The sequence below is a fragment of the Aquila chrysaetos genome, chromosome 10 (assembly GCF_900496995.4).
Source record: "Aquila chrysaetos chrysaetos chromosome 10, bAquChr1.4, whole genome shotgun sequence".
Taxonomy (NCBI): domain Eukaryota; kingdom Metazoa; phylum Chordata; class Aves; order Accipitriformes; family Accipitridae; genus Aquila; species Aquila chrysaetos.
Genome location: NC_044013.1, coordinates 27,318,189 through 27,344,627, shown reverse-complemented (window position 1 = coordinate 27,344,627; position 26,439 = coordinate 27,318,189). Strand labels below are relative to the sequence as shown.

Sequence of the window (26,439 nt, the reverse complement as noted above, 5' to 3'; positions counted from 1 at the left end):
GGAAAACTCCAACAGGGAACTAAAACCTTGCAGAGCTCCCTCTTTCTCTGGTGGAAGGACATGATTTCCCCCCTTTGCTGCTTGTAAGCAAACAAGGAGATTAATCCACACTTCCACAGAAATCTTAGAGCACTCTATGGCAGAGGGCACATACTTCCACACTTGTATCTGTGGCTTGCAATATCCTTCTCTCCAGTGCATTTAGAAGTGAGGCTGGTAGTGCTACTGGCCTGATCTTGTTCTCCTAGAGCTCACCAAGGCTGAAGAAAGGGCTAAAATGAGGTGTGGATACTGTTGATTTGCTTGTCATGGAAGGCAGGGAGTGAGTGAGGTGCTCAGCTGCTTGGGACCACAATTACTCCTCTGAAGCAGTGGGGACTGTGCATGTTTTACCAGGCAAAGGGGGAGGAATACGCAGCCCTGGTCCTTTGGCCAGAAGCCAGCTGCCCACAGACAAGCCCCTGGCAGGACTGAGGACATGTTGTGCAAAGAGCTGCCCTTTTTCTTCTGTGCCCTGCTTGAGGGTTTTGCTTCTCTACACCCACAGAGGGGGAGACCCAGGTGGCCAGCTAAGAATAAACCTGAACAATGGAAACTAAAACCTAATGAAATCACAAGTGAGAGTTTTGTGTTACTAAAATACCTCCAGTACTGCTGTTCTGATGATGGCCAGCTTTTTCCATTTCCAACTTCTTATTCTACTTCACCTTATCTGGGTTTTACAACCCTACTCCTCATAAATGTACACGGGATGGCAAGAAAGGAGATGAAACAGGTCTACAATCCTCTCAAGTGCCAGGACACCTTTTACATTTCCAGATTTTCTGTAGGTTTTTTTGGTGACTGGACTTTGCAAAGTGTCATCCTAGAACAGAGCTGGGTGAGGAGTTCTGCTGGTGGAAGCCTGCTGAGCACAGGGACACTGCACCACCATGAACACAGCAAAGGGCAAGCTGCCTACCCTCTGTCCTTCTGGTGGCTGCATGGAAATGTACATCCTTGTGCAGTTCTTCCCCCCTGCCCCCTTCCCCAGCATTTTCTCCCCATACCTGCATTATTTCAGTTAGATGGAGCTGCCTTCTCAATTTTTTTGTGAAGGTCCACAACTGCAGGCTGTTTTCAGTCCCAGTCATATCTCTCTGAGGAACTTCTCCCCCTCTATTCAGATTGTCCCATGAATCTCCACCATCCAGCCAAACTATTTGCTTAGCTTCAGCTGGCTAATAGTCAGATGCTTGGGTATCTTATAGTTTTCTGCAGTCTTAATCTCCAAGGTTGTCTGGGGTTTTAGCTTACTTCCCTTATCAGACTTCTGAACTCAAATTTAATCAGCAGCTTACCTAATTTTAGTTTTTATTTTCCTCCTCTTTCTTCAGCTGTGCAGGGATTCCAACTGAATGTACGGGTTATTCCTGGGCTGCTTCTCAGTGGCTGTGTCCTCTTTTTCTTAATAATGTTCAATTTCATTATTTTCACAATATTTGAGAATAGGTTAAAAAAACAAACAAGCAACAAGATGAAATGTTAATTGGCACAGCTTGAGCTCTTTCACTGGAGTTGAAGCTCCTTTGAATTTCCTGGCACTGCCAAGGGTTAAGAGTGTGCAGGCAGAGCTGTGGCTGAGCTGACCCCAGCTGTTTGTGAGCCACACTGATTTGCTGTGAATCTGAGGTTTTTGCAATGCTGTATTCTGGCTTCTTCCAACCTCCCAGAGCCCAGCTGTGCCATCTTTCAGGGTCACTGTCAGACACACTGCCGTCACTGTGAAAAATGAGCATCCCAATGCCCTTTTGCTGACTCACTTCTGTGTTTTGATACTGGGCTGTGGGTAAGCACTGACTGCCAATGTTAGCAAGGTGGTAGAGGGGATGCATGCTGGAGCTGCTCAGTGATTAGGAGAAGAAGAGAGCTTATAGTGAGCTGTGGAGTTGGGCCAACTGTTTGTGAACAGTCTGTGCTTTTGCAGTTCATGTATTATCCATGTACAGGTGCAGGACCCATTTCTGACCAAGAAGCTCAAGCACAGCTAGGCCACAGCAGACCAGGAGTGCAGAGTTTGTGATCTCTTCCCTTCACCCTCCTTCACCACTGATCCCTGTTTAATTCAGCAAGGACCAGACCCCACAGTGCATTAGAGACAGTGAAAGCTGCTTTTAACTCTGCTGGAAGCTGCCACTACCTTCTAGGGCTAGCTGTGGCCAAGGAGGTCAGGACAGCCATGGCACATCTTATCAGAGCCTGGGAGGCAATGGGACAACTGCTCTTGGGAGAGGTTGTTCACTCTGGCAGCTCAGATAATAAAAATGAAACAAAACGGAGACTTATAAGGCTGATGGGTACTTTTGTGAAGCATTCAGTGCTAAAACAAATTGGCATACAAGGGTTTCCTTAGTCAGGGGAATCCTCCAGGGCTGGGAAAGCTGACTTATGGACAGCTTGGTGCCAGCGCAGTGAAGAGCGGGGACTACCCATGTAAGTGGACTTTGTTCAGAGTTTCCTACCAGCTTTAAGTGAAAAACACTAATAGTGGTCTATTCAGCCTGCTACTACCTGAAGCCATCATTTGGTCATCAATCACTGCTCTGCATGCTCCTGTTTATTCTCCCTCACTGGATAATTTGCACACAGAGCTTTTAAGGCAGCTTTTCAAGCACTTGTGATATCAGCACTTGTGCGATCATGTGTGGACACACAGGCTTCTGACACTTCATTGAAGATCACTACATATATTTCCTTTATACTAAACAAAAGGAGTTATAAGTGCAATTAAACCACTTTGTGGTTTTGTTGAGTTTGAACGCCTGCAGATGCTCTTCCCCCGTCCTCACACACATGCTACATGTTGCACTGTACAGTAAACAGAGGGCAGTATTCCCATGAGAAATCATTCCTGAACTGCTTCAAGCAGCTGCTGCTCTGTGTTTTCAAGAGATGGCCTACATGTCCTGCACTCTCAGTCACAGTAAATATCCTCTCATTCTTTTCAAACTGAACTTCACCCAATGCTCCTGCAACTGCCTGCAGCCTCCTGGGCCTGACTGCATGGCTCCAAAAATCAATGGGAGTCTTGGGTCTGGGGCCAGAGCCATTTGCAGTGACACTGGTTCAGGGTGATCCAAAGCTGAATAGTGGTGTTGGAGGACCAAGTTTAGCAGATCCAGATTCCTACAAGTGTCTTATACTTCTGTGCCCCCCATGGCAAGTGTTTCAGACTGAAATTTCAACTGTGTGTGCTTAATTTAGGTAATTAATCATCCATGGTTCGGCACCTGGACAAATACCTAATCTTCAGACAGTCACGCATATTTTCACTTTGGAGCACTTTCCCCAACAAACAGGGAGTAAAATCTGGTCCATTCAGACTTAGGAAAGTGAGGGAAATCATTAATATCCACTGTTGACTAGGCACAATGCAAGCATCCTAGTGCTGCTCCCCACTATCACCTTCCTTTTGACCTGCGCTCCCTAGCTGCTCTTTCCATGATAAGTCTTGTCATTATTGGAGCGTGGCTTCTGTGCCAAATTCATACAACAGTGCTTTGACAAATGAGCATCCTGTGGAATCTAATTGGGAAATGCTGAAGGAATCTTGTTCTAACCCACAAACGGTTCCCGTTCAAGAGATTAAAGGCTGGCTTTTCCACGCCCTTGCTGCGCCTAGCCCCTCTTTGTCATGTGAACTGAAAAATCTAAAAATTAGTTTCCTCTTCACGCAGCGTCCCCAGAATCCTGCATCAGCCTTGGCAGCTGCGCAAGACCTGTGCAAAACTGAGCTGCTCCTGCCTCTGTGGCATTCATAGGCACCACACTTTGCTGAGGTTTGAGATTTTTGAGTGCACTTTGATTTATGAATTGGCATAGTTGGGTTGATGCTGGTTTTATGCAGTGTCCTCAGGTTTGGCGCAGACTGGGACATCTTTCTGGGGAGATTTAGGAAGTTACCACCTCCAAAGCAAACACCGAGGAACAGCCAGTAAGCCCATGCTTCAGCCATTGCAAGGCAAGGTCAGCTGCCTAACTTTAAGCTGCCTTCATTGGCAGTGTCACTAAGGCAGCTGAGAAGTGCCCTCATCACCCATCACACCAACTCAGAGGGCAGTAAGCAGCAGAGTACAAGAGCATGACACATGGCGAGAGCAGGCCTGGTGTGAATGTGTGCCTGTAGTCTCTGCTGCCTCGCTTTGTCCAAAGAGACCAAGTGCTAACCTACCCAGGTACCTGACTGCAGCCTTAGACCTCTACCATGTCTTTGTTCCCAGTGAAGCCTCTAGGACTCTCCCGTCTTTGGAATCCATCCAGAAGGTGTTTGAACAGCAGCTGCACCCTGGTATCCATCAGCGCCCACAAGTAAGTTGGCTGGAAGGTGGGAAAAGGAGAAGAGAGTGCGGGTGGCTGTCAACACAGAGGGAGGGAAGGGTTCTGGTTGCACAGCAGTGACTGGTGGGATTCAGGTGATCAGTTCCTACTTCTGTTCTCTCTAGCCTCTTTCTGGCTGCAGTGCAGAGGGCACACAGTGAGTTACATCCCCACAGTTTCATTTATCCCATAGTCCCCTCTGCCTGCTCCCCCTTCCTGCCCCAGAGGAAAGTGCAGCAAACTGCCTGAGGACTTCTGTCTCCCTATCCTCCCCACCATGTGGGCTAGGACTACACATTTGTCTTTCCATAAACTTCACTCCAGGGTGTTTCACTGCCAAATCCTTCCTTCCCCCAGCCCACTTAAGTCCCATGACCTTCCACTCCCTGCCAGTAGCCCAGAAAATCAAAAGTCCAGGACTTCTCTATGTTGAGCTCTGGACCGGGTCATGCAAACCTGTCCCCCAGCAGCAAGCTGACTCCCTTGCATGCCCAGCTGCCTCTAACCTATGGACAAGGTTTGCAAATTCGTCCTTCCACCCTTCCATACTTCTGCACGTTCAGCCAAACTCTGTGCTCTTGTGCTGGCCGTTATGGATTAGAGTGGCGAAGGCACAAGTGCTGCTCCTTGCTCTGTGTGCAAGGTGTTCCTGGGGTGAGACTGCTGCACTTCTGGGCCATGATCTGTGGGTTTGGTAATTATGCATCTATCTCTCTCTTCTTGTTTCTATGTTGCGGTTATCAGATTCTCAGTGAAGCTAGTCCGGTCAATATTGTGTTGAAACTCAACCAGCTGATTTCTTTGCTGTCTTCCATTGAAGAAAAGGTAGAGTTTTAAAGCTGTTTTATATTATCTTCTTGTTATCTTTCACCTCTAGTTATGCTTCTTGTTCATCATCAGTGCAATCCTCTGCTAAGTAAGATTTCTTTGCTCTAATGTCATTACTCTCAATGTAGTGCAGAATCACCAAATGCAGTTTGGTACACATAAATTCTTTTACAGGTGAAAACACTGTTGATTGAAGGTCCTGATTCAACACACCGGCGCTCCCTTATCCCCCCTGTAACTTTTGAGGTAAATGTACTTCTTTAACAATGCTGTTCACAATGTGGAAGGACAGTAATACAGATTTATGTCAGTATCTCAGTTCCTGGGAACTTTGCTGTGCTGCCACAGAGATAACAGCTATTCCTGGATGCTGTTTAGCACCATGCAAATGCTTAAGAGATGTCTAGTGAGATTGGCATAATGACAATACACATCCATAAATTCAGGCAAGTGTTGCATTTGTAATACACGTGACTGAAGTGTAGAAGATAGCTTATGAAAAATCTCTCTGTTTTCCAATAGGTGAAAGCTGACTCCCTAGGAATTTTCTCAAAAATACATCTCAAGGTTGATGTGGAAATGGGAAAACTGATTATCAAGAGAGCCAAGGATGGTCCAGAAGACAAGTTTTATACCCACAAGAAAAGTATGATGCTTAAGGTCACAAATGCTGGACTAGACTCTCAGTCCCTTGGATGATGGGGAGGGGTGTAGATATTTCTACTAGGTCCTGGGTGTTGTGCAAAGCTCCAGTCAGTCTAGACTGCCTATCCCCAAAGCAGCCTGCAGAGAGCAGGGGAGTCAGTACTGGAGTAACCAACTTTCACGGATTGTTAGACCTGGCCTCCTGGTCTAAATGAAGACAGTGGTAGCAGGACTGCAAGGGAGCAGGTTTTGATAGAAGATTCCCTGTAGAGCTGGTTGCAATAGATGCATTTTCTACTGAAAACCAATGTCACTTGAAAAAAAAAAGTTCTGCAGGAACATACTGACTTCTGTGGTGATTTTTGATGGTAAAAAGCCAGATACTCAGTTTCAGTAACATTTTTCAGTGAATTTCCCCTTGATTTTTTTTTTTTTTTTTGGTATGTGAATCAATATCTCTACTGATGAGCAGTGCCAGTTTACTCTGTGAAGGCCCAATTCAAACAACTTCCATTTTTTCCTGTTGTGTTTCTGGACAGGTAGCTCACTGAGATTGAGCCAAACAGGGTAGGATTTATCAGCAAGTAAACGATGCCCTTGGGCTCTCTCCTGCTAGAAAATCAACCTGTTGCTGACAGTGATTGAAAAGATTAGCTTTCATGTATGGCTTTCTCCAGCTGGTGTTCATAATTACTTAGCTGCTATTTTAGATGGGGAGGAATCACCTTTACCACCAAATGAGGTTTTACCTCCTCTTTCACAGATGGGGAAGTAATATATGTAGGCTGGCTCAGGATACAGAGAGATTGCCTGCAGGAAGCCAAGGCTTCACTTCAGACTGCAGGGCTTGGTACGGACACAAGACCTCCAGGCAGAATGACTTTTGGGGGTCCTCTTCACTTCAGAGTCCAAATCTATTCCTATAGGGAACAGGATTAAGCAACATTAAAATGTAGTTATGCGGAGCAAAGTGAGTCTCAGACATAAAAGACCGTTTAAGTCCTGAGCCTGTGAGCAGGGTCCTGTTAGTTTTGGTGGGATTCTAGCTTCAGTGATTGCAGCTCATGACACTAAGTCTCTGTTTAGTCTTGCAGCTTATCAAGTCCCAGAAGGTCCCTAACAAACTGGTGATTGTGCTGGAAACAGAAAAAGAAAAAACGCAGCGGAAGGAATATGTTTTTTCTGATTCAAAGGTACATACACAATGTTTTTTTCCTGCCAGCCTGGAGCAGCTACCTGGGTGGGAGTGGTACAAGGGCCATTCCTTGGCAGAAAGAGGAACTGTTGAAGGACAGTGGTTGGCTTTGCAAAAATGAAATTTCGCCTTTGTTCTGGAAACATCCAGAAAATGAACAAGTGTACTCTGTAAAGGGAGATACTGGAGGGGGCAACCATACCTAAGTGCTGTCACTGAGGCAGGAGAACAGAGTGTCAGCAAGCAGTGAGAAGAGGCAGGGAGTCACGTGAGGGTAGCTGCAAAATGATTCATATAGACAAAGAGGGAAGTCTAGGCTTTCTTCTGACCAGCTCAGCACGTGTTAAAGTAATGCACAAGCCAAATACCTAAGAAAGTACCACAGGAAAGACAGCTGCTTGGAAGGTTTCTAGGATAGTGGAGAGCTAATCTGCCCTTCAAGTGTGCTGGGAGTTTCCTGGTTCAGCTAGTTTTTCAAGAGGTCATGCTGGAGGAGTTAAGCATCTCGTTAATTCTCTGCTCCTCCCTGTCTAGAAGAGAGAAGGGTTCTGCCAACTTCTGCAGCAGATGAAGAATAAACACTCAGAGCAACCAGAGCCTGATATGATCACCATCTTCATTGGGACCTGGAATATGGGTATGGGCTCCCTTCTGACCTGGGTGTTCCTTCAGACAATTGTCAAAATGTGTGCTTACCTGCCATGATGAGGTCCAGACGCTGTGTTCTGTAGCAGATCTGTACATCAGGGTTGTCTTCCACTGGGACAGGGGAAGAGCTGATCTCTAGGCTTATTCTTGCATGCGGTTTGACATTTTTCATGGTTCCAGTCAAAGGGCTATAAAGTTGGCCCTGATGGGTACTGAGGGATTCCTCCAATGACAGGGAATTGTGGCTGGCACAAAGCTGGTGCAGCAGTGTACCCTATCCTCCACCTTTGCAGAAAGGGCAGGAGCAATTCCAATAACTGCACGTCAGCTGCTTCTGAACCTGACTAGGGACTGTTCACGTCCAGCCTGGGAAGAGAGTGGAGCATCTGCGATATTTAGAGAAGGGGACAGGGTATAGTTGAGGACAGTGGAATTTAAGTTATTTTTCCCATTTTGGAAGAAAAGCCTGGTTCAGCTGCTGTAAGCTGAGCTATCTGTGCTCAGTCATACTTAAGGGATAAGGTAAAGGCAGTGGCAGGCCAGGAGTACAGCTCCTTACCTTTACACTTAGCTAGCCTTGGCCTTGGTAAGCTAATGAAACAGAGGAAAATGGTCAAAGCAGAGTCACTCCTTCATCAGTGAGTCAGGTGGGGTTAACATATTTGTCATCTTGGAACAGTGTGCCCTGGCTGATACAAAACTGATACGGGACAGAGTGAATGTGAAGCCTATTATTTCTGTCCCCATGGGTTGTCTGTATCCTGCGTTTGACAGAACATACTCTGACTTACTTTGGTGTTTGATTTGTTAATAAAAGGTGCTGCACCTCCCCCAAAGAAGATCACCTCCTGGTTTCTCTCCAAGGGGCAGGGGAAGACCCGAGATGACACTGCTGACTACATTCCTCATGACATCTATGTGATTGGCACCCAGGAGGATCCCCAAGGGGAGAAGGAATGGCTGGAGACCCTGAGGCAATCCCTGCAGGAAATCACCAGTATCAGCTTCAAAGTGGTGAGGGGTTGTTCCAGCTATTCCACATAACTCGGGCGTATGAGGAGAGTACATGTTGTGCAAATAAATGAGACAGAGGAATAAGTGGCATTTTGCCTACACCTCCTCCGCTTCCCTCCCTTTATTGTCATTGCATTTGGATGAGGGAGAATGAACTGAATCTGTCTGTGGACTCCACGAGATCCTCCCCTGGAGCTGGCTAGATGGGCACATTACTATGGACAGTGACCCCCACCACTGACAAAGCAGGGACCCTGCCATGAAGCTCCTCTGCCTGCCAGCCTGGGAGCAAGGGGCAGATGCTGAGCACCTGATTCAAGTGGTGGTGATAGTTTGACCTTCACAAAGGAGGAGATTGTAAAAATTTCTGAGCCAGCTGTAGCCTAGATCTCACCCTAGGCTATTGCACTTTCAAAACAGGATGTAACAGCACACAGGCACAATCATAAAAGAAACTGAACCTTATTAAGATCAGGTTTGGACATTCCTGAGTTTCAGTGATGTCAAGAAACAAATCTAAGCATACCTGGAAGGCCACAGGAGAGCAGGACTTATGACTTTCATGGTTATTGGGAAACTGTATTTTGTGCAAGCAAGGCAATCCAAGGATTAACTAGAAAATAGCACTAGAAAATAGCAGGTCCTTCCTCCCATCTTTGATTAAAATGACTGAAAGCATATCCAGAGTACAGAAAGAACATCTGTGTAGGAGAAGTACTACAGAAAGAGTCAGGAAGGCTGCAGCTACAGCACAGCTTCACAGGCATGTGCAGAAATATAACCTCTAACCTTCCCATCTCTGCAGATAGCAATCCATACGCTTTGGAACATCAGGATTGTTGTACTGGCCAAGCCAGAACATGAGAACCGCATCAGCCACATCTGCACAGATAACGTGAAGACAGGCATCGCAAACACACTGGGTGAGGAACAGACCTGGTCTTGTCCAAAGGACTGAGATCTGTTCAGTCTGTGCCAATACTGTCCTTGAAATGGAACAGCTCTTTCTCCACAAGATTCCTTTGACTACATTTATGTGACACTAGTGATACTAAAGTTATATCCCACTAGCACTGATTATATCTTACCCTGTAAGAGAGGAAATCTATTTGTGTGTATGCTTAGGGCATATATATATATATATTTATATTCCCAGCAAACACCTTTGGCTATTGGATTGCTCTTTCTTGGGTTTCACAAGGAAATTACACTTCTTTCCCTTCAACTAATTTTTTTTAGCATCCTTAGAAAATTTGTAACCACAATCTGTGCTGTATATACTGATTCTTTCTGTGCTGATTAAGTCAACTTATTTGTCTTCTCCATCCTCCACTTAGGATGTGCCGGGTGCTTTATTATCTTTGCTAGACTCAGCCTGGAGGTTGATTGATTTCTTGACATTTTTGGCTTATCTTTTTCCAGGTAATAAAGGAGCTGTGGGGGTGTCATTCATGTTTAATGGAACCTCCTTTGGGTTTGTTAACAGCCATTTGACTTCAGGAAGTGAAAAGAAACACAGGTAAGATACATCCTCCCCTCTCAAAAATGGATGTTGACCCAGGGTGAAAGGAAGGAGGGCCCACCAGACAGTCACAAGCATGTTTTCCTGACCGTAAAAAATTGTTAAATGTCTCCTGGGAGGGCAACCTGTGCTAAAGATGCTTCTCACTGTGTCACCATTTAAATGAGGGACTTCTGCTATATGACCACACCATATGTGTGCAGGTGAAATGGACAGCAAAATGATTTCAGACCCAAGTGTAAATGTCTCCCACAACACTTGTATGACCTGTCATGCAAGCCCAGTACATGAGGAAAGCAGTTCCCTGATCTACAGTGTTTTGGAGAGATGTGGGAAGGCTTTTCCCATCCCAGAATAATGTGCTGAAGGGGACAGTCTGCCTTCTCACTGTAAGCAGTGCTGCAAGCATGGGAGCTGTGGTGTGCCCTGGGGCACAGCTGAGAGATCCTGCTAGGCAGAGCATGCTGTCAGGAATACCAAGAGCGAGGCGTGTAGCACAGAAATATCTCCACGGTGGCTAATTCTCTATACCCAGCTGTGAAATGAGTTTCCATGGTCTAGGCATGTTCTGTGCAGCACAGGACTGGAAGACAAAAGATCCTGACACCGGTGGGAGATCTGCACCCATGCTGGGAGGAGCTGGAGCAGTTGGAAGGAGTCGTTTTGAAAGCAAAGAGGACTTGAAATGAAGAGGTTGGCTTTGCCATCTTTCCCAGTCCAGGACCCAGAAAACATGGTGTGGGATTTCTGCACAAGGTCTTTGTCACTGATGGAGTTAACTTCTATGGAAGGGTTCCCCAGGGCCTGGAATAGCTGCCAAAGTCTAGTTATGTGTTTGCTGCTGAAATCTGAAGGCAACAATCTAATGCTGGGTTTCTAGGACATGCAGCTCAGAAAAGCACAGCCCCAGGAGGCAACAAAAGTGGCTTTAGGACAGCTTTCCAGGCTTTCAATTCAGGTGGAAACAGTCTGACACCCAAGGTAGAGCAGCCCGGAGCTGCTGTAAATGCCACTGCCCCCTCCTCACAGCAAGCTGCCCCTCAGCTCCCCAGGCCACACACAAGACAAGCTGCAGCATGAGAGCTGCGCTGCATTACTGGTTGCATGAAGTAGGTTGGCTCACTGGGAAACACTGAGCATGTCACCTGGGCCTGTCTGCTGAGGTGCAGTGCGAGGCAGGGGTGGCAAGTTCTCGGCTTCTGATCTGCTCTTCTCTAGATGTTGAGCCAGATCGGTTCCTGCCTGGTAAAGCAGCAGTCTCTGCCAGCCCAGGCATTTAGAAATTGCATGGCTATTTAGTATGTCAGGCAGATGTTTTTTGTCTTGACAGACGCAACCAGAACTACATGAACATCCTGCGCTTCCTGACACTGGGAGATAAGAAACTGAGTCCGTTTAACATCACTCATCGCTTTACTCATCTTTTCTGGCTGGGAGACTTGAACTACCGTGTGGAACAGCCCCCAACGGTTAGGGACTCTGCGTGAATCCCTGGAAAGACAAAATACTGTGTTGCTATAGAAGCGCTATCTTTTTCTAATCTAGGGCAATGTGGCAGAAGGAGTGGCAGAAAGAGGGGAGGCAGAAGGGATCCCCAGGGCACAAGTGTGACACCAGTTGAGGGAGAGTAAGGAAATCTCCTTTGCCCTCTCCAAGGATTAATGGACCCAGGAATGCCATCTGGCACACCTGTCTGCTCCAGGCAGCATCACTTCCTCAACCCTCCCAACTCTCCTTCCCTCTGTGAGCAAACATCTGTCCCTGAACAGCTTGATCCAGAGATTGCCTTTCTGCTCTAATTGGTTAGCTTTTAATGGCTCAGAACAGGCCTTCAGAAACAGGGAAGCCGTAATAAATGCTGGATAGGTTTCAGTAGGCTGGAGACAACAGCAAGCCTGGTGTTAATGTGCATCTGTGTGTGTGTGTGTCTGTATGCTTGTGTAGGGGATGAGTGGACATTTTGATACCTGTTTCAATAGGCAGATATTCAGCCATGCAGCAAAGACTGGGGCCTCTCAGTGAAGGGAAGGGTGGGGAAGTGGCAGGGGGTACGGCTCTGTGAAACAGTTCAGAAGCACTTGCTGGCTCACTGGTAAAGGGAGTATTTATGAGAAGGTTTTGCATCATCTGCAGCTCTGCTGTTTCCCTGTTGGCAGGAAGCAGAGAATATTATCCAGAAGATCAGGCAGCAGCAGTATCCAGAGCTGCTGGCTTTTGACCAGCTTCTCATAGAGAGAAAGGACCAAAAGGTGTTTCTGCAGTTTGGTAAGATTCTGAGTTTGTTGGCAGATTCCTCTCCTGTTTCCAGCAACTTTCTCTGCCACACTTGATGTGGGGCAGGGTGTACAGAGCAGTGGCTGTCTTTCCCAGATGAGGGTTCTCAATGGGCCAAACTGTAACAGAGCTATCTCTCTGTTTTAGAGGAAGAAGAGATTACCTTTGCTCCGACATACCGTTTTGAAAGGGGTACCCGAGAGAAGTATGCTTACACCAAGCAAAAAGCTACAGGGGTAGGTGAAAACTGGTTTCCTTTCAGAAGTGTATGGCAGAATAGGGAAAGCAACTCCTACAGAACTGATCTAAAACAATCTCTGCATTTTCTGCCCTTGTAGTGTTTTGAAAGGAGTCAATACAAACAAAAAGATTTGACACAAATATATGGTGCTTGGGCAAGTGAATTTCCTGTTCTTTTGTGAACTGGTTATTTCCCTTCTTCTTGACATCACTTCTCCTTTGGTTTGCAGATGAAGTACAATTTGCCGTCCTGGTGTGATCGAGTGCTCTGGAAATCATACCCCATGGTGCATGTTGTGTGTCAGTCCTATGGTGGGTAGATAACATATTGTAGATAGCAAAGCAATCAGTCTGAAACGGAAATGATTCAGAGCAGAGTCTGTAGGATCTCCCAGCACTGCCAGGCACTCAGCATAGAGGGACCTGATGTTAAAAGAGGCAGAGTGGAGCCAAATCTCTCTGCCTGTAACCTTACAAGGTTGGAAATTAATTCTGTCATTCTTTTATATGCAGAATAACACTCAGACAGCTGCAGCTGTCCACCTTTAGGTCACACTGTAGGATCACTTTACACCAGTTATTTCTTGGCAACAACAACCACTTCTTGTGTGCAGTTACCACCGGGAGCTCCTTACTTGATGGTGCCAGCAGGGTAGACCTTGTGTACACAGTCCAGTCTGCAGAGGCTGGACCTGCAAACATCTCCCATCAAATCATATTCCAGAAGGACTGTGTGATACCAAGACCCTATTCTCTTTCTTGCTGAGAAACATCACAAAAGTGCAGTGCAGGGAAGAGAGGAAGCCCACAAGGCCTGTTGAAAGAAAGACACAGATACCAGTTCCTGAGATTTCATCGACTACATGTAGGACCAAGCATCTGAGTATGATGTTGATGGTTTCCTATGCATGAGATTGAGAAGAGGGCTGTAGAAGTCTCTTGGGAATAGGGTGGACTGGTCTGATCACAGAACCTATGATGATGAGGTGTGTGGTCAAATAAGCACTTCAGAAAGTCCAGCATCTGCTTTTATACACTGTTCTGTTCAATGGACTGGGCTTGCTGGAACTCAGTGTGTGCTCAGGTCAAGTCAAGACCTTGCTCACTCACTGTTAATCCTGGGCCATGAGTTGCTCTGTAGCACCGAAGTAGCACCAGTGTATTCTTGTGTGATTTCCTGCCATATTAGAGCTTTGATTAGCTGTGCATGTTGCAGAGGCAACCAGGAAGCCTGCAAGTGCTTTTTGTACTGGGGGAATCTAACACTGACAGTTGCTTGCAAAATGATATGGTAAAGTTGTGTCCGTTAACCAAATCTTCATGTATTTTGACAAAAGAGTTACATTCCTATATACTAATATGAGATTATGTAGAAACACCTTTGACTAGAGACAGTTACCACAGTGACAGTTATGTTTTCTGGAAGATTACTGAATAATATTTCTATCGTAGCGATCTCATTGGAGCACAGCAGAAATGCAGGGCAGTAACTATCCTCCCTTTCTCATTGGCAGGCTGCACCACTGACATCATGACAAGTGACCACAGTCCTGTCTTTGCCACCTTTGAAGTGGGAGTCACGTCACAGTTTGTTTCAAAGAATGGTTAGTCAGGCTGGGTGCAAGTGTGCTGACTTCACCTTTGGATATAAAATGCAGTGCTTTGTATATGTTGAAAGAAAAAGCTGCTTCTTAAAGAGTCCACTCAAAAATGCCCTCCCTTTATCTCCTACTGAAAATGCCATTATTTTCCCTTCCTCTTTCCTAGACTCCAAGTACACAGATTCCCAAGGGGAGATAGAGCTCCTGCACTGCTACGCTACTCTGAAGACCAAGTCCCAGACCAAGTTCTACATCGAGTTTCACTCTAGCTGCTTAGAAAGTATGGGTTTGCCCATCTTTATTCTTTCTGTCAAAGTTTCCTGCTTGTTTGGATTAGTTCCCCTTCCTCTTGCTTTGATCTAAATGAATAGCTCTGTGGATCACTTGTTCCAGTGCAAAAAAGGGATGTCCTAGAGATTTGTTGTAGTTTACAAGTCATCCTATACTGTCAGCAATACAATCCAAAACCCACAGCCATTTAGCTGTAATCCATGCTTACACATGTAGCCTTCCACCATTTCTTCCATCTTGTTTGGCAATCTGATCATCTCTTTCTTGAAGAGAAACACATGTTGTTCTTGCTTATCACACAGAAAATCTCTACTTAGCAAACACATGATTGATTAAGTTTCTAATCATGCCTGCTACAAATGATCAGGTGCTTTCAAAATAAAATCTGCATTACGCTAATAAAAATAATTTAATTACCCTGGTTTAAAAAAGAATAAGTCAGAGCATCAACTTAAAGTGAAAGAAAAGATAGTGATTTGATTCTGTAAATGGGACTGTGTACCCACTAGTGCTGCAGATTTTACTCCCTGTCCCTGAGCTGTAGGGCTGAGTCTCAGCTGTTTATGTAATGCAAGCCTACATGTCCTTGCTGTGGTTTTTTTTAAGCGATTCCCCATCACAGGACTGCTCCTGTAAGTGGGACAGCATGCCTTCAGTGTATGCTTCATCACATTATCGCATGTCAGAGCGCTGTGTCAAAGACAGTTCCATAAAAGATTATTTTTTGGCTGTATCAAAATTTGCATAAATTTCTATGGAAACAGTGTATTACGAATCTTAAATTAGAATTTCAAAAGTGTGCTATCTTGAGTGGCGTAGGAAGAGCTGTCATGTTCTTATCCTCCAGTCCATGTATGCACTGAGCTTTTCAGTGCCAAGTTTCACTGTAAAATAAAACCATTTAACAATGCTCCAGTAAAATCACTTGTAAATTTACTGTGTAAACATTCACCCAAAGCTCAGACTTTAAGCTTCTTAATACTTTTAAAATTTGCGTCCAAGTGGGAAAATAATTGTAGGCCTTTTGGAGATCTAGCATCTGAAAAGGATTTGTAGCCAAGTTCTTGCTGTCTCTCTTCTAGCGAACTCCTTTCTCATCACTTTGCAGGTTTTGTAAAGAGCCAGGAAGGAGAAAATGAGGATGGGAATGAAGGGGAGCTTGTGGTAAAGTTCGTTGATGCTCTTCCAAAGGTAAACTGGGACTATGTTTCCATATCCATATGGAAGAGAAGCCTTCCACTTGCATCCCATAAGCAACATTACATCGTTTGCATATATCAACATTACTTTTAGGAACATGGTTGTGGTCTTGTTTACACTCAAAAGGGACTTTAAGAATGCAGGATGGGCTTAAGCTAAACAGTATGTTATAAGCAGGAAAATACTTTCTTGTCCATATACTTTCATCTGTATCAGGAATTTTGCTGGCCTGGTTATGTCACTCAGGAGCATGACTTTTTTCTCACCTTTTTAGTGAACATAACTACGCTGACAAGTCTTTTAAGCAGGCCCTTTTTTTTGTTTGTTTCAGATGGAAGATAAAACAGCTGTCCTGGAGTTTCTTTGCCGTGTGAGGCAAAGTTTTTTTCCTTGGTATTTTTGAGAAAAGTTGACTAATTTTTTTTTACCTGTGTTAAAAAGACCATCAATGGCCAGAAGTAGTGTTCTGTGTGTCAATGTCAGAGACAAGTCCTATTCTTGAGATCAGAGCTGTTCTCCATTTCCTGGCATGGTGGGAGCTGGAAGAACTATCAGAGCTCTTGGATTTGGAGCAAATATGCATGTCAGTACCCTTCTGAATAGCCCAAAAGAAGAACTGCTGACTTTGGAAAGAGTGCCTTACACTGAGAGATTGGGGCAAGACTCTACAATAAGTGATTGTAACAACAGCCAAACAGATTTTTGGGAACAGACTGTAATCAGAGTCCAGATCACTTCCTCCTAGAGCAATTTTCAGTCTGCATTGTAGGAAAAAAATGCAGCTCAGCCCAATGTGTTTGATGTGTAGCATTCTGTCTGCTCTGCTGGGAGCAGGAGCGGGGGGACTCTAAAAGTGTGTAGCCTTCTACCACAGATCTCCAAACATCATCAGAGGCTGATCCTGGGGGTGACACGATACCCTCATGGGTCTATTCAGCTGAGTTTTGCTCATTTGGGACTGAGGCACAGGGAGAACTGTGTTCATGTAGACCACCTATTGTACTGACCCACTTTAACTTGTCTTTGCAGCTGACTCCAATTATATCAGACCCAGAATACCTACTGGATCAACACATCCTGATCAGCATTAAGTCATCAGACAGTGATGAATCTTATGGTAAGTGAAGACTTTTTATGCTCTAAAGTTCTGGATGAGTCAAAATCTACTTAGATTTTTCCAAACCGCTGAAAGAGTGGGAGAGAACAGAAGTAACTCTTACAGACTGAACATCTATGATGCTCTGACTTCTGATTTAGAACTCAAAACATAAAAAAATACGTTGTGGGAAATATTTTGTGAGGTAATGATGATTAGAGGAATATGAACTAGAAGCAACAATCTGTATAAGCTTTACCAGTCCTAAAAAAGCAGTGGCTTAAAAAGAAAGTACTTTACAGGTATTAAATCAGGAGTCAGTCTGTTTAAATGGGTTTATTCAGAACATACAAATCCTGTTCACTCGCACTTACTTGATGCATTTCTCCTGGCTACAGAAAAGTCATTGTCAGTGCTGCTTGCTCCAAATTCTAACCAGCCAGAGACTGCAGTCCTTGTCCACAGAAAGGTCTTTCCCAAAATCCCATTAACTGAAATGGCAGTCACAGGCCTATGTTCTCCTTACCAGTAATGGAAGCTCAGAACCCTGTAGTCACCTGTGGGTGTCTCCAATACCCAGATCCTTCACATATATGTGAAGAACTGAAATGAATGCACCTGATTTCTCAAGAGATATTACACTCCTCACTGTGATCCAAAGCAGATTCTCTCTAGTAATCTCAGCCCAGCTGGCACAGTGGTAGTAGATGACTGACATGAGAAAGAGATTTCAATGCTTTTTTTCTCAGTCCCAGGCACATTGTCTCCTTGTCATCCTCTAGGGGAAGGCTGCATTGCTCTGCGAATAGAAGCAACAGAATCCTTAGTTCCTATCCATACTGTGCTGACACACCATGGTGAGAAAACGGGGGTCTTCCAAGGTGAAATCAAGTTACAAACATCACAAGGAAAACAGAGAGAGAAACTGTATGGTAAGGAACGAGATCATCTCTGCGATGCTCGCTCTAGAGAATATCCATCTCAAAAGATTTCTGATAACTGTCAAGAAACTGAAAATTACCCTTGCAGTGCTTTTAGTCCTAAAGAGGCAAGAGCTTTTGATGCTGGCTGCAAGAAGATGTGAGTATCGTTAGTTCTCAGGAGTATACCTGTACTCTTTCAGAAAGACATAGCAATTCCATTTGGGTTTTTCTTTTTCATCATTCAGGTTAATTCGGCAGACTGAGAGAGCCCCCTGTCTGTCACTGATACTGATTTTATTGAATGGTAATACCGTATTTTCACTTGCAGTGGCTATATGACAAGGTGCCAAAGCTTTCCCCGCTCCAGTCACCCTGGGGAACATCTGCAAAGAGCGTGTGAGGCTCTCAAAGAGCAGTTCCTCAGCTAAAAGATCACAAACTTTGCTTATTTTCACCTTGCTACCTGTTGTTCTCTTTCAGAGTACAAAAGCAACTTCATGACATTTACTATTATCGTCAATGGCAAAATGACTTGTATGTGACTGTTTGGGGGATCATGACCTTTGTATTTCAAGATACACACTTTTTCCTATGTCAACAAAACATGATATGTATTAGTGGGCAGTTGAAAACATAGTAGCAACAACTGTTTAAAACTGTGTCACTGTCATTCTGATAGGCAGAGAGATGGCTTAATACAAGCAGTAACACAGAAAACTTAGGGAATCAGACTCTGAAGCTGCCAAAACATACATTTATGCCTTTTCTTTCCTTCAGATTTTGTCAAGATTGAACGTGATGAAATTGCTGGGCAGAAACCAAAGAACATCAGCAACTTAGAGCCTAGCAAAGACTGGGATCAGACTAACAGGTAAAGGGCAAGTGGGTAAGTCAGTTACAGAAAACTAGTTGGCTCAATAAACACAAAGCTGGGCTTTCTGTGGGAGCAGTATTAATAGGCATGGTGAGCACTGGGAAGCTGCCTTTGTGGCTCTCTGGTTGTCAGGGCTGGTCAATGCTTCTATGCCCAAAGCTTCAAAAGCTGAGAATGCATTAGTCAGACTGGGTCCCTGCACCCCACTTAAAAAGGGTCCTTTTATTTCCAACAGAAAGTCAAAATCTACTCATCTGATGGCCAGAGAAGCAGCAGCCATTGCTCGCTATTGGGGGAGTGCTTCCTCTTCTCCAGACAACCCGGGAAAGGAGGATATGTTACGGTAATCTTGCTGCTTTACCTCTGCCAGCTTGGAGTGGGAAGCTGTGCTCAAACTGCCTGTCTTTTCCTTTCCAAGAATCATAGGATGCTTCTGGGTAAGGCTGTTCTTTCACTCCAGCTTCACAAGTGCATTTCTTTGCAGGCAGCTTCCCGCCTTCTGCCTGCTAGTCTATATGGGTACAGCTCAAAAGGCCAAATGTCTCTCCTGTTGTTCCAGCAGCATATTCCTACACTGTGCAATGCTGCCCAGTGCTGCAATTTAGCTCTTGCTTGAAACTGTCCTGCTGCAGCTGTCAGCTGAACTGCTGTGCCCAAAAACCTGTAAAAGCCCCTATATGTGGTTGCAGAAGCTGAGTGCTCTCTGCAGCCTGGAAATGGAAGCATATGCGACAGCCAGAGGAACTATTTGGGCCTGGGCGAGGTGGCCTCGACCCAGCTGCTTCCTCTCCAGTGACCCAGGGGAGGGAGGCACTAACAGGACTCCCACTTATTCTCTGATTCTGAAGCAACAGTGACAAAAAAAAAAAAAAGTAGGCGGTATTGAATGTAAGTAGTCAGTGGGCACTAACTCCTTTGTAGCTGGCAGGGAGACAAAAAAATAGATGTATTTGTGCATGTATATTCCTAACAATATTTCTTCTCTTCAGCAGCTCCACTCCCACAGACATTAGCAACCCCAACTACCTGGGGATGGCTGCTTTCTCTCAGCAACCCTCTGCAACCAGCCAGCTTAAGCAGATACCTTCACCAGACCAGTCACCTTCTCTCTGGAGCTACGAGCAGCAGCCCAAAGAGACTACCTCCGTAATGGGACAGAGTCAGTCATCCTCCACATCACCCTCCTTGTCACCTCTATCTCCAAAACCAACTCTCCAGCCTACAGTAAACAGAAGCATTTGTAGTCGGAGTCAAGAGTACCTGTGAGTCTTTGAGTTTTGCACTGGGGCTAGTGCCCTCTCTCCTGTCATTCTGCACAGTCACTATTTCATTATCTGTACAGAGAGTTCAAGGTACAGCATATTCTTTCAGTCTTTTATCTCTAGAATTAGAAAAAGATAAGTGAAGGTCACAAGTGCAGATACCACATACTCAAAGAAAACTAGTGTAGTAGCTCCTCAGACTTTGTGAAAGGAAAGCCAAAAATATATGTAAAAGTTTAGTTCTCTACCACGAGAGGAGAAGGAAAAGACTACAGTGTTGACTGTAGTTAACAAGGAAGAAAAGGGAAGAGTGTGGCATAGATCTTTCCACTGGATGGGAAGGAGAGCTCCTTCACATGTCATATGCGAAGTACTTTAACTGAATTTCTGCTTAGACTACTATACAAATGTCCAGCTTGCTACAGAAGTTAGCATCCATGTGCTTCATCCATCACAAGTCTTGATGCAGAATTTCCATCCAGCAATTGAAAATATCCCATCCCTACCCAACTTAGTAAGGTGATGAGGCTACTCGACCCTAGTGCATGTGTCCTCAATCAATGTCCTCATTCCAGACCTCTTTTTCATAGTGACAGCTGCTTTCTGAGTCTAGGCTAGAGTTCACTGGTAAATGTATGTGGCACTCTATAAGCCAGAACTTGCAGAAGTCAGAGCTGCAAGCACTACCTCAATCCGTTATGTACCTGACAACACTTCATCATGCTCTCAGCTCTTTGCTCCTGCATGTACTGACTTCCAGAAAATAACTTGAAGCAAGGAACACAACTCATCTGAAGACACTCAAAGAACATGTGCTACTCACCCTATTCCGCTCTGTTCAGTGGTATCGTGGCTGATCTTTTAAGTGTCATGGTGGTTCTCCAGATGAAAGCCTTGCCAAATCAGGTCGAGTTGTACAAAAACCACGAAACCTCCCTTGTCCCATTGTACAGCTGTGCTGTTGTTCCAGTCTAAGCCTCAATTCAAAGGGCTCAGCTGTGAACGCACAATGATTGTCTCACCCTACAGTATATAGCTGTTACTTATATATTGTGCATTTGGGTGCATTAAGGAGTTTTATCCCTTCTCTAGGAAAACTGTGTGGCATTGGTAGCAAGAGGAGATTGACCTAGTTGTAAAACGCTACAGTGTGATGTGAGCTCTTACATTAACTGTCCAGAGAGCCATTTCAATCCTGTCTGCCAGATCTGAGGATTCTTATTAATATTTAAATTCAGCTTTGTGCATGTCACAGAGCCATCAAAGCACTTGGCACAGTTTGGCTCAGTAGCTTATCTCTGTTTAAAGAGAAGCCAAGTATCACTCTGATAAGACTGTAGTCCAGCAGGGAGTTTATGCAATACCATGAGTATCTGCTCTCAGTTGTCATGTTAATAATGATTAAACAAAGTAAAACCAATACACAATTCTGTTCTCTCCCTCTGAGTTTAACTGTTATCCTGTTATCCCTTTGCACAGTCAGTTTAATTTTATCATGCTCATTTCCTATTCATTTTCTCTTTAAATCAGTCAGTGTCTCTTGACTGCTCTTTACAAGTGTCCTTTTTACACTGCTTTGATGACCGTAGGCCACCTGAACTGGCGAAAATCACAGCAGAACCTTTGCTTCAGGAGGAGGGACAGCAAAAGCCAGAGATGTTTGAGAACCCACTGTATGGCTCTATGGGTTCTAAGGGCAAGGTGGCATCAAAGAAAGAGCAGGACTACCCCAAGGCTTTGCGAAAAGAGCAGCCACCACTGCCTGATCAGAGCTGTCATCTCACAAAGTCACAGGAGCCTGAGAGCAGCAAGACCTCTGGCAAACAACCATCACCACCCTTCCTGGTCCCCACACAGCGATTTCGGTCCTATACCTGCTCCAGCCAATCTGAAGAAAAGAATACAGGTGAAAAGACTCAAGGCAAACCAAAGATGACTACATCATTAGAAAACTCAGCACCGCTCAAAAAACTAGTCAAGCCATTGAGGTCTGAAGTCAGCCCAAGCACCCAGGGACAGCACAACAAGCCACCTCTTCCCTCGAAGAGCAGGGCAGTGCTGGACATGCAGAACTCCAAGGGCCGAGACTATCGGGACAGTTCAGAGCTGCCGCACTCTGGGAAGCATTGGACAGAAGAGGGACCAGTTGGCAGGACAACTACATCGGTGTGTTACTTGTGGGAATAAGGCAGGGTGGAAGTTATATTAGACTGTGGTGTCATAGCAGAATACTACTAGAGTAGTACTGGCTTAATCACTGTGCCCTTGCTCTGTATTTCCTAACCAAGCTCAGAGCACTGTGCCACAAACCTACAGGGCTTGCAGAGCAGTGGATGCAAGGGAGTATCTTAAAGCAATATTGCTGCAGAAGATGTCATGTTGTGAAACCATGGCCTTAGTTTTGTGTGAAGTTTTAACTACTTCTGGACTGTTTTAAGCTTGATGGCCAGGAGAAGAATGCAAATAGTCAGCTACTTTGTTACTACTTGTTTGGTGCATACTGGATTGTTTCTAAGAATGTCCAAACTTGGCCTGACCGTATATATCTACAGTATTGGCTAGGAGATTGCTTTGCTGTAATTAATAAAAAGATGATTAAAAGTAGTCATCTATGGGAAACACTTATCAACTTAGAACAGTGGTGTCCAAAAACATTACTGAACCCTCTGCAAAAATAATAACACATCTACTTTTCTGGGCTGGTGGTGAGGGGGGTTGTTTTTTGGGTTTTTTTTTGTTTGGTGTTTTTTGTTTTTGGTTTTTTTTTTTTCCCCAGACCGTCACAAGCTGGATGAGAAAGGAGTAGAGGAGATCTTAGTAAATGGGTTTGGGAGAAAAAGAGAGCCCACTTGAGCAAGCTGGTTTTCTCCTTCTCCATGAAAACTTTCAGAATTGACAATAGACAAGCTGATATCTTCTCTTGTCTCTACAGTGAAAACGACACGGCAGATGGCACCCTAGGAGGAATCCTGATGGGAAGAAAGATGGAGATTACTGCTTTGTTCACATTGATGCCCTCTGGTCTGGTTCTAAAAAGACTGGGGATTTTTATTTTTTAGGGTGTATCGCTCTTTATGATTATGGGAATGTTCTAGCTGAGAAGTTTATCCTATGTTGCTCAGACCGAGAGGAGCCAGGACCACAATACCAAATGCAAATTAGCCTTTTGTAGTGTCACTTTGGTACTTCTATTAAGAGGCAGGTGGTTAAGTACATGCATTAGCAAATATTTTGAAAAAGAGGAAGGTACGGTGTAAGGACTAGGAGATGGAAGGGGTGTATTTAAAGACCCCCCTTTCTACAAAAGCAAAATTTTTGTGTTACAGAATTCCTATTAAAGAGTGATATGTAAAAGAAAGCATTTTGAAAGCGGTACAGCTCCAAAAGCCTGTCCTATCCATGGAGCAAGGAGTTAGGGGAGGGTGGGAAACGAGTTTGAATAGCAGATACTATGTCACACAGACAGATGACTGTCACACACTGTCAACGGAGCCAGCTTTGCCTCTACTGTGAGCTCCTAGGCTGCATACATGCATTATTCATGTAGAGTGTGAGGGCTGGCCCTTGGCACTGTAGCTCTTTTTTTTTTCCAGCCGGTAATGCTTTTGTACCCCTAACAAACAAAGGGAAATATCAGAACTACATGCAGAAATAGGAGAATAGGCAGGGTCCATAGGCAGCCTAGGAGTATAGCTGCCTGAAGGGACAGACAGCAGTCATTCCAGCCTGCCTTACAGCAAGCACTCTGCTTTTGAAGGACAGTGGCTGGCTGGTTTTGTAGCATTCTTAATAGATTAATGCTGACCTTACTGTACACTTTTGTTCATTGACTGAGAATGAATAATGTTAACATGTAATTTCTGTTATATTCATCTTAAGTATTAATGCCATGGTTACAATTAGGCTATGCCTGTTTGTGACTTAATCATTGCTATTGTTTTCATGTTGATTACTTAAAAATAATAAAAATCACCTTTCTGATCATTCTTTACTGAAAATTCAAAACTGCCTGCCACATAATTCAGCTTTAGTTGGGTGTTACACCAGCTTGCTCAGTGGCAGTGGTCCCTGCCCAGAAGAAACACCAAAGACACCAAGGAGTGCTGGGAAGATGCCACAATGCCACTGCAATATTGTGACTGAGGATGCATCTGTCTGTGTGCACAGACCCTTCGTGTATACAGCTGGTTTAAAAATTCTAGCACCTGTTAGCAGGTACAGTTACTATTTGTATGAGTATAGACAATGTACAGTAATTTTACTGGAGCAGAAGAGGCTGAGCATAGACTTGTGAGAATGGGTGGAAGAGGACAATCTGTAAGGTAGAAATATTTTTAAAATAGAGGTTTTTCTGCCATGCAGGTTGGAGTTTCAAGGCATCATTACTGAAACACCTGGCTGTCTAACCTACAAGTCAGCAAGACAGGCCATAAGCTTACATTCCTCTTGCTTTATTCAACAGAATCCTCTCTGTGTAATCCCCATAATTCAATAGCTGTGGTATTTCCTTGGCCCTGGGGAGCATTTCACTTTTCTATTCCAGATTCCAGAGGAGCTTTTATGGCCACAGAGTAAAACCTTCCTGGAGCAGTGAGCTTTCTGTCCAATATAGAGAGTTAGATCAGTTCCCACTAATTCTGTGGTGTGTTCATGTATGTTTGGAGATGGAAATGTGACAGGCTTTCTACAAAAAGTTTTAACTTAATAATGAGACAGGCTCAGATTTTCTGTGATGCTAGTGTTTATCCACTGACTTCCTGAGCTGTAGAAAAGAAGGTATATTCCTCAAAGTTTGAAAAATAAAAGCTTGATATAAAGCAAGGTAGCTTCTTGCAAAAAATATTCTCCTAATTGGGAAAACTGCTTAAAGTTGGCCCAGATTTGCAGATAAGCAGAATTTGAGAACACTGGCCTTACTAAGGCATAATATAACATCCAGGTACTTGATCTGGCCTGTCCTTTAGAAAGGCATATTGCTGGGGGAGAAGAGAAGCTCTCTGCCAAGTTTCCAGAAGAAAAAAATACATTACTATTCCCATACTAAAAATGCATTACTTACCCAGCTCAAGAGCTGGGTATGAATTATCACTTGTGACTCCAAAGAGAGTCTGAGTTATTCTGTATGACAGGAGTGATGGCAAATGCCACCACGCTTTTTGCAAGTGGAAAATGTTCAAAAGAAAGCTTTGTAAAGAGCTTTCTAAGGCCTCTGCAGAAGAGACAGTTCTCAGGTGAGCAGCTTAGACATAGAGTGGTAGAGATGAGCTGGTGCAAAAAAGTAGTGGGACACTGTGCAAGTGCTTGTCTTTATAGTAAGACTAGCTGTACCTTGAGATGGTAGAGTTGATAATGCCAACTGTGGGAGCTTGCCAGATGTAAATATTAGAAAACTGAATTTAACAAGACTTGTGCTTATGGTTGTTTTGTTTCGTTTTTACTTTCTGTCATAAAGCCTTTAAGATGATCTCTACTGGTTTTACTGCCTGTGTCCTGAACCAGATGAAACCAGAACTGAACACAAGATGCTTGTTTCTCATATGTCCCTGGGCCCATGACTCTCTTTTGCCAAACCAGGCACATTTTTCTGCAGTCTCTGTTATTGTCCAATTAAGTTAGTACAGGCAGAATGAGTAGAAGACATGAAGTGAAGGGTATGAATTGTCAGAAAATGGACTGATTTCCCCCAGATGTAGTACCTATCCACAACCTTCCGGCGTCCTTTAAGTTCTTAAAATAGCTGCAGTCTTAGTGTACTTATTTCCATGGAGACCCAGCTGTCAAAAATGCTTTAAGTTCCCAGCTACAGAATGTAATGTTGTAGAACACAGTAACTTTTTAAAACCCCATCTCCTGCCTGCACCTGATGCATCTAATGCAAGCTTACTTGTCCTCTCAACTGTAAAACTATCACAGGGTGCTGTTAAAGCTTTTTGTAAAATGTTGTAGTGGGCTATATATTTCCTTCCTGGTAAAGGTAGGGTCTTAGAGAGAATGGCTCAAAGAGGAGGGAAAATAGAAGGAAAAAACCCAAATGAAGATGAGTTAGTCACTCCAAAATAGCAAGGGGATAATTTTGATGTTGTTAGAAATTATGTTGCCTAGACCTCTAGTCTGCTGGGGCCAAGCACTCTTTTTCTATACAGCTTAAAACTAATCATTTAGTCACTATCCTCCCATCTGTTTTTAAAATGGAAGTTTTTCTGAAATCTTTACCACATTTTTCTGTTGTCCTTGTCAATTAAATTCGTCCATATTGTGATTTAAGGGATGTATTGTCCAAAAATTAATTGATCCTCCCCTCTCCTGACAAAGCTCCTAATTTTTATAACATATTCAGGCTTAGACATTTGTGTATGATTGAACTGCGGGTGTCAGGACTAGCTAACTGACCAAGGTGACCCAGGGCAATTCCCAGAGATCTTCTACCCAATGGCCCCAGATGGCAACAGATTGGTTGGCAATGCACAATA

At 44.3% G+C, this 26,439-nt stretch overlaps 1 protein-coding gene across 4 annotated transcripts in view; it reads left to right on the top strand.

Annotated features, from left to right (window-relative positions):
- The window catches only part of INPP5D (inositol polyphosphate-5-phosphatase D), a 56,822-nt gene extending 31,450 nt beyond the window's left edge, over positions 1–25,372 (top strand). Inside the window, exons 6-28 of one of the 4 annotated variants that reach the window (XM_030028269.2) lie at positions 4,260–4,347; positions 5,101–5,181; positions 5,359–5,430; positions 5,707–5,830; positions 6,916–7,022; positions 7,559–7,661; positions 8,490–8,686; positions 9,492–9,609; positions 10,109–10,205; positions 11,539–11,677; positions 12,365–12,473; positions 12,630–12,718; positions 12,953–13,034; positions 14,237–14,326; positions 14,490–14,603; positions 15,723–15,805; positions 16,844–16,931; positions 17,693–17,842; positions 18,611–18,704; positions 18,943–19,050; positions 19,700–19,969; positions 21,559–22,135; positions 22,902–25,372. In XM_030028269.2, the coding sequence (XP_029884129.1) occupies positions 4,260–4,347; positions 5,101–5,181; positions 5,359–5,430; positions 5,707–5,830; positions 6,916–7,022; positions 7,559–7,661; positions 8,490–8,686; positions 9,492–9,609; positions 10,109–10,205; positions 11,539–11,677; positions 12,365–12,473; positions 12,630–12,718; positions 12,953–13,034; positions 14,237–14,326; positions 14,490–14,603; positions 15,723–15,805; positions 16,844–16,931; positions 17,693–17,842; positions 18,611–18,704; positions 18,943–19,050; positions 19,700–19,969; positions 21,559–22,135; positions 22,902–22,904 (2,983 nt within the window). In that variant the 3' untranslated portion in view covers positions 22,905–25,372. Of the gene's footprint in view, positions 1–4,259; positions 4,348–5,100; positions 5,182–5,358; positions 5,431–5,706; positions 5,831–6,915; positions 7,023–7,558; positions 7,662–8,489; positions 8,687–9,491; positions 9,610–10,108; positions 10,206–11,538; positions 11,678–12,364; positions 12,474–12,629; positions 12,719–12,952; positions 13,035–14,236; positions 14,327–14,489; positions 14,604–15,722; positions 15,806–16,843; positions 16,932–17,692; positions 17,843–18,610; positions 18,705–18,942; positions 19,051–19,696; positions 19,970–21,558; positions 22,136–22,901 lie in introns of all 4 variants that reach the window. The other 3 variants (XM_030028268.2, XM_041126738.1, XM_041126737.1) reach the window with 3 other exon arrangements.
- The last annotated feature ends 1,067 nt before the right edge of the window (positions 25,373–26,439 follow it).